The sequence below is a fragment of the Pteropus medius genome, unplaced genomic scaffold (genome assembly GCF_902729225.1).
Source record: "Pteropus medius unplaced genomic scaffold, Ma_sr-lr_union100, whole genome shotgun sequence".
NCBI classification, from domain to species: Eukaryota; Metazoa; Chordata; class Mammalia; order Chiroptera; family Pteropodidae; genus Pteropus; species Pteropus medius.
Genome location: NW_024353789.1, coordinates 552479 through 562435, shown reverse-complemented (window position 1 = coordinate 562435; position 9957 = coordinate 552479). Strand labels below are relative to the sequence as shown.

General features: G+C 42.9%; 1 protein-coding gene across 1 annotated transcript; it reads right to left on the bottom strand.

The window, feature by feature from the left end:
* Positions 1-327: 327 nt before the first annotated feature.
* SFT2D3 (SFT2 domain containing 3) lies at positions 328-2129 on the bottom strand. The gene has a single exon (XM_039851279.1). The coding sequence runs from the start codon at positions 2056-2058 to the stop codon at positions 1405-1407; it is 654 nt and encodes a 217-aa protein (XP_039707213.1). The 5' UTR covers positions 2059-2129; the 3' UTR covers positions 328-1404.
* Positions 2130-9957: the final 7828 nt, after the last annotated feature.

The window sequence follows — 9957 nt, the reverse complement described above, 5'->3', positions numbered from 1 at the left end:
CACTTTAGTGTCACTTGATGAGGCAGGGCTTAGGACACTCATCAGGACCTAAGATTAAAAATTTTGAGGCTGGATGATAAGGCAATGTTCTACTGCTGCCTGACACACTTGTTTAGGCAACACTGGAATCCAGCCCCAGAAAAAATTTCAAACTGTTAAATCCAATGCACAGAAAAGTGGTTTTTAACCTTAGGTGAACATGGAATCATCTGGAGAGCTCTAAAGAAAAATATTCATACCTGGGTCCCAGCCCTTAGAGATTCAGATGGAACTGATCTGAGGTTTGGCTCTTCAAGTAATTCTGATGTAATATGAGAACCACAGAAATAGAATTTTAAAATTATATTTTATTTTCTAGTTAATATATAGCTAGTGACAAAACCTGTAGTTTTTGGACTCATAAGAATATTAAGCCCACACTTTCTGCCAATAAAGTAAGGTGTGCAATAAAATCACAGACAAGTACTGAACCTAAGAGGAGGAAAATCGGCAATTAGATATGAAAAGCATCTTACATTTGCATTAGGATTGGCCTATAAAATCTAAATTAATTTAAAAAATCATACAGTTAGTAATTACACTATTAGACCTTTTAGAAATCCATGGTTCCCATCAAACAGATAGGAACTCCGGATGCAGAATTATCTTCCTTTCTCCCTAGGGTCTCCTAGCCCACTTCTGCCCGGGGACCTCTCAAAGCACTTACATGCACCTTACTGGATACCATATTTCTTTGGGCAGGGCATGCTCTTTTTGGTCCATCGCTTTTGTCCATACAGAACCAATTTTCCTTCTAAGGCACCGTAATTATAATTTCAGTAAAAACCTGAGGTAAACTGTTTTAACTAAAGTACTTTTTAAAAATCCGGTGGCTAAACTTTTAACCCGATACCCGTATGGCTGCACTCACACTGAAGAATGAGGGAAAATCATTTCCAAGAGCCAAAGGGAAAAAGAAAAAATAAGCTTATCATAGATAAACTACAATCTACAACCGGATTTTTAAAAATAAGAGGTAAACACGAAATCTGAGAAAAGTCACAAGGGCAGCTAATTAAATCCGATTTTTTTTTTTTTACTGAGCTCAAAGTAAGACGCACAAGCAATGTCATAAATGTTTAGAGCATATCACCAACTCAAACGACCTAATCTCGTTTGCAGTGCACAAGCTGCCGAGTACATAACATGTACTCGGAATTGAGGATCTTCCGAAATTGCTTTTGTCTTTTTTATAACAACCGCTCCCAGTTTACAGACTCGCTGGCACAGTAAAGGAGTCCCGGGCCTGTGCGGTATGGGAAGCTGCAGTCCTTGGTTCGGCGAGCGCTGGCCCCTCGTCTCACGCGACAGCGCGTCCCAGTCGCTGACCTCGCGTCCTTCGCTGGCGCCGCGTCCCCAGGCTTCTCAGACGGGCAGCACCTTGGCGAGGCCCGCGCCGGGGCTCAGGTGCCCGAGGGCTAGGCGTAGCGCGGTGTTCGTGCCTGGCGGCAGCCAGCCAAACAACACGGTCAACAGCGCGGCCACCTGCGCGCAGGCGCCCAGCGCCGTGAGCAACGTGCTGCGCAGGCCCAGAGCCGCGTACAGCGTAGTGCCCAGCGCCACCACGTACAGCAGCGCGGGCCGCGACGGCGCCTCTTCACCGCGCAGCAGACGCCCGCACGCCGCGCCGCCCCGCAGCAGTGTCCCGCCTGCCAGCGCCAGCGCCGAGCCCAGCGACCAGAGCAGCGCGAACTTGCGGGCGCGCAGCAGTAGTGCAGGCGCGTAGAGTGCGGCCAGGCCAAAGCAGAGCGTGGCCAGCAGCAGACACACGCCGCTCGCCGCCAGCTGCTGCGTGCGTGTCACGCTCGGCAAGCACGCCGCACGCGTCACCGGCTCTTCGGTGCTCCGCGCCCACGTCCAGCGCATGCCCGCGCGGCCCGGCCACGCCCCTGCCGGCCCGTTCCCCGCCTTGGGCTCCTCCGCCTCTCCCGCGGCAAGTAGCGGCACAGCGGCCGCCGCTGGCCCCCCCGCTTTTCCCTGTGCCAGGTACTCCTGCAGCTGGCGGTGGAGGTCTGCCATCTTGGACCAAGGGGCTGCGAGAAGGGAGAGCTGCCGCCCACTTCCGGCTCTTCTGGGCCGCGCTGTTGGTCGGTTGTGGAGGAAGGGGCGGGGCCTGAGGCTGGCGCCGAAGAGGCGGGAGTATCCCTGCCCTTCTGTCTTCGCAGCACCCATGCAGCTGCGAAAGGCTACATAAGGGGCTCTGATGGAATGTTGGTATCTTATTTTTTTAATTTAAACTTTAGTATCTAATTGGCTTTATTAAACAGTTTATGAATCAGCAGTAGCTCATCTAGCAGAAAGGTGCGCCCTAAGTGTATGTAGCTTGACTTTATGGATGTCACTGCCCTGGTTGTGATGCGCTGAAGTTTTACAAGATGTTACGATCCATGGGTCGCTGTATTATTTCTCCAAACTGTATACCAATCTATAATTATCAATAAATTTAATTTTTGAAAAAGTTCAGACTTGCAACTTAAGGTTGGGGAGGCTAACAGTGATACAGTTAACACTCCACTCTCACCAATTTGCTTTCTTCTGTTCCCCGTTTGAACAAAAACCTGGTAATATTCTTGACTCCTTCAAACCCCATGTTCAAGACTTATTGGTAGTGCTCTTGTCATATATTTTTGGTTCACCTTTCCTGGGCTCCAAATTCATTTTCAGATCACTGATAATCTCATCCATACAGTCACCATCAGAACTGAAGTGGTTCTAACATGCCCTGCTCTTAGAGGCGTGTTGAGACATCCTGCAATTACTCACATAAGTCATACCCCTCCACAACTCTGCCAGGGCTTCTGTCCCTCTGGTTTCTGCCTGGCTAATAACTACTGACATTCAGATCAAGCCGCATCTCCTGCTACTTAATAGTATCCAGCTTAGGTTCACTCCCTCTGAGTGCTAACCTTTCTTAGTTGTGAAAGTTTGTTTAAGGCTGTGCCAGCAACTCAAACAGGGTCTCTTTTCCTAGGATCTGAAAGGTTGCTGCAGGGGCAAAACAAACGGGTATTGACCAAATGAACACAGCTGTCAATTTCAGCGCAGTAAAGTTGCCTGAAAGGCATTGTGGGTGCTTCTAAAACTGATGTTTGAAAAACCTACTTTGCTAGACGTTATAAACTCCTTTTAAATATAATGGCAAGTCCTTTTGTAATGTAAGGTGTGGTACAGATGAGTTATACAGCAGTCTACTCTTGTACAGGTCTGACTTATTTGCCCCAAAAGATCATTTCTTCCCTACTCTCCTTTGTATTTGGGATGGGTGGCAGTGCTAATTTCTGCAGGCTGTTTCTCATAATCCTCTGTTGCTTGGCTTGCTAGGCACTTGGGGAAAGAAACCAGGGTATTTTCCCCATCTGTTTCTTTTGGCTGTACTACAGCTCCCCTCATGACCTTGGTACTGGCTTCCTATGGGTGACCCTAGCCAATGGGCTGATAACAATTCTTTTTCCTCTATCCCTGGAATAGGTAGGCATTCATGGCTTTCTGCTGTTGTCATCTGTTTGGCTCCTCCACCTTTCTATTAACCTGTGTAACCAATTTCCCCCATTAAATTTCTTCTAATATTTTCTGCTTTCCTGTTTGGATCCTGACAGATACTATTTCTTTTCAAAATAAATTCGAAATTGTTATCTTTGTCAACGTGAATAAAGAGGTAAAGTGAGACAAGCTCAAATGACCAGAAAGTGAGTTTATTTGGGAAAAGCAGAGGAATCACAATTCTGGAAACGCAAACTGTAACAAGCTGATGAGACTCTAATGAGAGTTTGGGGAGAATATAAACAAGGAATGCAAAGAGTGAAGAAGTCTAGGTACTACTAGACTACTAACCAGAGTCCAAGTAGTAAATTCATTGGCTTGAGGATGGAGAGAGATTTTTGACAGATGTTCATTGGTAGGAACTAAGTTTCGTTCTTAAATCAGAGATTTACCAGAAATTAGTTTATTGGTTAAGTTTTGTTTTCCTGAGGATGTATGAAAGCAGGGGTCCCCAACCCCTAGGCCTCAAACCAGTATCGGTCCTATTAGAAACTGGGCCATACAGCAGCAGGTGAGTGGCAGGCAAGTGAGCTTCATCTGCATTTGCTGCCACTCCCCAGCGCTAGCATCACTACCTCAGCTCCATTTCAGAACATCAGGCATTAGATTCTCATGGGAGCACCAGTACCTGGTGCCAAAAAGGTTGGGGACCTCCGTGTGAAAGTCTCCATTTCATATCCTCTGGTTTCACTTTAGATCGAAATCCTTTCACACATGATAATAATAGTGATCATTTGATCACTTACCATGAGAAAAATCACTAAGATGGCTATTACAAAAAAAGATAGTTTTAGCCAGATGTGGAGAAATTGAAATTATAAGATGGTACAGCTGCTATGGAAAACAGTATGGTGGCTCCTAAAAAAAAAAAATACCATCTGACCCAGTAATTCCATTTCTAGGGAAAACTGAAATACTGAGAAGTTAAATAACGTAGAAAGGTCACTTAAAATTTTGGTGATATGGCAGGGCTAGAAGTTGTGAGTTTTGGTATTTAACTTTGTGAGCTTCTTATATAACGAGGCCTTCCCTGGGAATAGTTTTCTGTAATGCTAGAAATCTCTGATTTGTTTCCTGCACTGATTGAAGGACATCATAAAACACTTCCTTGACCTACCACCCACCTCCAGCTACTGCAGCAAATTCATTCACAGAGTCTGTAAATTCGATGTCTCTACTTGCCTCCGATTCTCCCTTTAACTCATTTATCCTGTCATGCCAGCAAAATTGTTCATGACAAAGTCACCAAATACTTCCGTTGCCAAGTCCAGTGAAAATTTTAGTCTTCGTGTTACTGGTTCTGGGGACTCCTGGAACTCCTGGACCTCGGTTCTTTGTGTCCGGTTGGCAAAGACTTGAAGGCAGACTCCCAGGAGTTTGTAAGCAAGCTAGTTTCATTGAAAGCGAAAGTGCGCTTCTGAGATGAGACAAGAGGCTGCCAAGAGCGGTTAGCCTTGAAGCTCACTTACTCTCAGAAGGGAGAGCAGGCTGCCAAAAGCCATCAGTCCTGAAGTATAGGCAAAAGTACACTCAGATGGGAGAGCGAGCGGGCAGGCTCAAGAGAGAGCTGCCGCGTTGTCCATTGTGAGTTTGAGAATTTTGTCCATTAATCTAACTGAGGGGTGGAATATTCGTGAATTTGGGTTGCCCCTTCATGGAGAGGTGTTTTTTTCCTAGAATCAGGGAGACACCCTCTCTTCTTGCCATATTTGGGCTTTTCGGAAATGTCATGGCGTCAGGTGCCTGATGGGTACAGCCTTAACTGCAATGCTGATTTATTAAATGATCATATAATGAAGCAAAGATGAATTTTAGGTCACACCCACTGTCCTGCACATGCCTATGTTGGGGACTTTCCCTATCCCCTTTATTTTCTGCCTTAGCGGGAAGTTTTAAACCACAAAACTGCTTCACTAACTCAAAGCTATTGTTCAAAGCTGTTTTTCATTTTAGTGGTTCTGGGAAGGGGTCCTGATGTAACTCCTACCTCAGTTGTCCTCCTTAAACTTCCAGTATCCCACACATTTGTTCACTCTCTTCTTCAATTCAACATGTGCCTTTCAGGACAGCACCCAGCACCAGTCGCATCTCCTTTATTTGCTCTTTTTCCTCCTGATCCCTAAATGTTGGAGTGTCCCCAAGACATCTCTTCTTTTTTCTTGGCATGGTAAAAAATAATATAAATAGAGCCACTTTAAATTGGAGTTGGAGCTTCCATCCCAGAGGAACTGCCTTGCTTGTCTTACTCTTCAAACCTTCGGAATGTTAAAAAGGCAAAATAACTTTTGGATTGGGCCTAAAGCAACATTGTATCCCAAAGAACTGTATGCAAACATAACAAGAAAGCAGATATGACTACCAGATTGAAAATTAAAAACATTCTTTAGCATTAGCACCACTATAGAAATGCCTTCCTTCTACCTGATGCAGGATGGGGTGAATCTCCCTGAATGGGGACTTAAGCCCTACACCCTCTGAGAGCAGATCCTTGACTGCGCACAGCAAAGAATTCAAGCATGAGCCAGATTTGGGACAAAAGGAAAATTTATCAGAGAAGGAATAACACTCCACAGAGAGACGTGCGCTCCCCACCCCACCCCTGCCAGAGAAAATGAGAATCCCTGCATTCCAGGAATTCAATTTAAATGTGATTCTTAGTTTCTATGAATTAGAGCTAAAAGTTCCTGCTTTCATTTCATAATAGAGGTTTGCAGTGTTAAAGACATGTTAGTAACTTCAGCCTCTGTTCTATAGGTTCCTCATAGTCTGGCTGTAGGGAATGATTGGTTGATTTATTTTGTGTAGGGTACAGCTTAAAAGACTGTTTTCCCGTTTTCTTTCATGGTATGGGTATGTAGCATTAAAGGTATGGGTAAATAGTTTGTTATATAATCTCAGCAGGAATCTTCCTTTGTTCTGTATGTTCCCAGTGGTCTGGCAGCACATTGCAGGCTCTGAATACAACTTGGTTTAATATTTAGTCAATATGTGTACTTCTCATGTATCTTTCCTATATCATATTGATGTAATTGTTCCTCTTCCCTTTGTCATTAAAACCCCTTGTTTCTGTGTAACCGTTTGGGGGGAGGGGGCGGGTTTCAGCATCTGCATGGGAGGGCAGGTAATGATGCAGAAATGCGATCATCATTTTTCCTCAGTTCTTTTCCACCCTGTACAAGGAAGAGGTATGCATGGAGCGGATTTTAGGCCCACATCCCCCAACTTCAGGAGAAAATGAGAGAAGCGATGAGAGGAGAGATCATAGAGCCTCCAGCATAGAGAGCTGAAGCCTGTGGAACTTAATGGGAGATCAGAATGCAAGTCATGGCACCAAAATCTATTACTGTTTGAGGGTGATTTGAACTCCGGTGTCGCCCCAGCTGCATGGGGTGGGTGGTAATGATGCAGAAGTGCAATCATTTTTCCTTGGTTCTTCCCCACTGGTGCTGCAAAGAATCATAGGTCAGTGAGATTTAGAAAAAGATTTATTAAAGGTATATTTTAGAAGGAAATGGGCCATGCTAAGGAAGGCTGCAGCCCTGTGGAATTTGGGAGGTGAAAAGATAAAAGAAATAAAAGACCGGGTATGCCCCAAGGGAGGGATGGGTTTTCAGCCAAGAGAACTGTAACAGCACAGAAGTGGGAAGGTCTGTATAATATTTGGACCATGATGAGTGGTTACAAAGGCATTCCTAGGTGATTGGCACATGAGGTCATTTTGATTGACACTTGGCTGCTATATAACTATGCCTAGTACGCGTGTGCTTAACCAGAATTCAGTCTGTTATAATTAGATTCATGAACTTCTGGGCATAAACATAGTATTATAATAATGGTATAATGAGGCTGAGGTTGTGGGCAGGTTAGAGTGGTACTTTCTGCACTTGTGTATGTGGCCAGATTAAACCAGCTATAGGTTATCTCCCTCCCGTTTTTTTGTTTTTTGTTTTTTTTGTTTTGTTTTTTTATTTATTTTTTTTGTCTACTGGAATGCTGGAGAGATTTTTTTTAACTACCAATGGGGTTTCTCTGGGAGGTCTCTAGGCTGGGCCTCTATTCCTTTGTTCCCCTGTCACCCATGTTTGATTAGCTACCTAACATTTGCCTTTGAATTGGAACAGTATTTGGGTTTCTGCCTGAATCTGTGCTTCCCAAGTAGCCATTCTTTTGGATCTCAAATAAATGCTTGTTAAATCTCACTTTGGCTTTAATTTTTAAGTTAACATATCTGCTGTTAGCAGTGGGATGTAAAGTGTCCTCACCTTCATGAACTTGCATCTCTTGGAGCTGGGTATGGTACCTTTATTTGAGATTTGAAGGGGTTTTCCCCTCAAAGTGCATGTGGGGGTGATTGCCTTGGGGATGGTTGTCCTAGTGCCAGAGTTCGTTACCACATAATAGATTCCCCCTTTTCCCCCCACAAGCCCTGTTCAGGAAGGAACCTTCACTTATGGAGCTTACTACTGCATGATAAAGTATCTTTTTAAAGTTTTTCTTCATGAGGACTTTTCACAGCTCTCATACTTGTAAAGAAGTATCCTGGGAGTGGGGTGAGCAGCTCATAGGGATTTTTTCCTGGTGGGCGAGCATTCATTTGGTTGCATGCTTTTTTGTTTCCTTGTCTCTGTTTTTCTTTATTGTGTTTGTTATGTTGTCATAAGAAAGATTTCATAGGGGAGGACAAAGGCATAAATCCTATAAAATTGACTAATTTGCAGATCTCAACAGAGCAGTGGCTATGTGTAAACAAATTCCCTGGGCTGTCAATTAACATCTTTTTTGTCTTTTTGTCTGGCTATGACAGCTTTCTAGGAGAATTTATTAATAACATGGGGCCTCCACTCTCCAAAAGTTCCTCAAAAATGGCCTTTCCTCAGAAATTAATTAGTTATATGTACAAACATTTTGGTTATTCCTCTTGAGGTTTTTAAATAAAATATACCAACTTAACCAAAATAATTTAAAACTCTAATGGCTGTTCAGGAAAACCTTTAAGTTCATTTGAAAGCACCTGCCCCTGCCCCGCACCCCTGTCACCCACCTTCTTAAAAAAGAGGAATCTAGACCTCTCAGGGACAATGGGATGCATTCTTTGATTGATAAGCAGACGCTTTTAAAAGACAAAATGACTTCTCTAAAAAGATCCTAAAAGTATGAGTAGATACTTTAAAATTTCTCACTGTTAGTCCCTTTTGAAACCTGACAAGATATTTCAAATAATTTAATAACTATATAATCAGGAATTTGAAAAAATTAAAAGTTTGAGAAGATTTTTTAAAGCCTCCCAAGTTCCTCTTGAAGGTCATCAGGAATGTAAACAGCCCACAATTCCTGAGACTAAACCAACCAAAGGAAAAAAATGGGAAAGAAAAGCCTTTTAAAAACACAAGTGCCTAAAAAGTTTCCCTTGCCTAAGCAGTGCCCCTAGCCTAGTTAAAAATTGTCATGGACAATTTTAAAAGCTTTCTCTAAAAATAATAAAAGCCTTAGCTATCTGAGTGAATAAACAACTTATTCTGTTACAAATTAGTGGGGTTTTGCCTTAATGAACCTATGTCATGTCTGAAATTAAAAAAATAAAACACAACTATCAGGTCTCTGGTTGCATCTGTGTGTGATATATACATACGTATACATATCTATGTGTCTGTCTACCTCTGGAGGATATTAATAAACTGGTTTATAAAGAATTCTGTTTTATTGGCTTAAAGGAATTAAGCACTTAAATAAATTAAGAAATGTAACAGAAACTAACCCAAATGTTTTTCAGATTCTGAAAACATTGCTATTAAAGCTAATTAAAATAGGCATGTCTTTAAAATGATCAGTATTAAGTATAAGACTTTATTTTACCTAAGCTTACAAATTTGTCAGTAAAAATGACTTAGAATGTTGGCTGAGTTGGTCTAACGTCTCATGAAATTTTCATGGGTAACCTAAACATAATTATTGATGTGGGTCCCAGGCGTGGCTGGTCCAAGGTCTGGCTGTGATCCAGGCTGGCAGCTGGGAATAGGACCAGTCAGGGCTGCATTCCAAAGGTTGATCAGGGGTGCTTTCAAGGAAAGATCTTCTTCAAAAGGGGGAAACTGTAACATAGTATAAACGGAGCCACTTTAAAATGGAGCTGGAGCTTTCATCCCAGAAGATCTGCCTTACATGTCTTAATTCTCAAACCTTTGGAAGGTTAAAATGAGCAAAATAATCTTCAAACTGGGTCTAAAGCAACATCGTATTCCAAAGAGCTGTTTGCAAAGATAACAGGAAAGATATTAATATTAGAAACATTCTTGAGAACTAGTGCCATTATGTTAGCTTATCTGCACCAACAGAAATGCCTTCCTTCCTATTGATGTAATCGTTCCCCTTGCCCTTCTC

Excerpts from the sequence above, each read along its gene's own strand:
- SFT2D3 (XM_039851279.1), bottom strand. The coding sequence starts at position 2,058 with ATGGCAGACCTCCACCGCCAGCTGCAGGAGTACCTGGCACAGGGAAAA.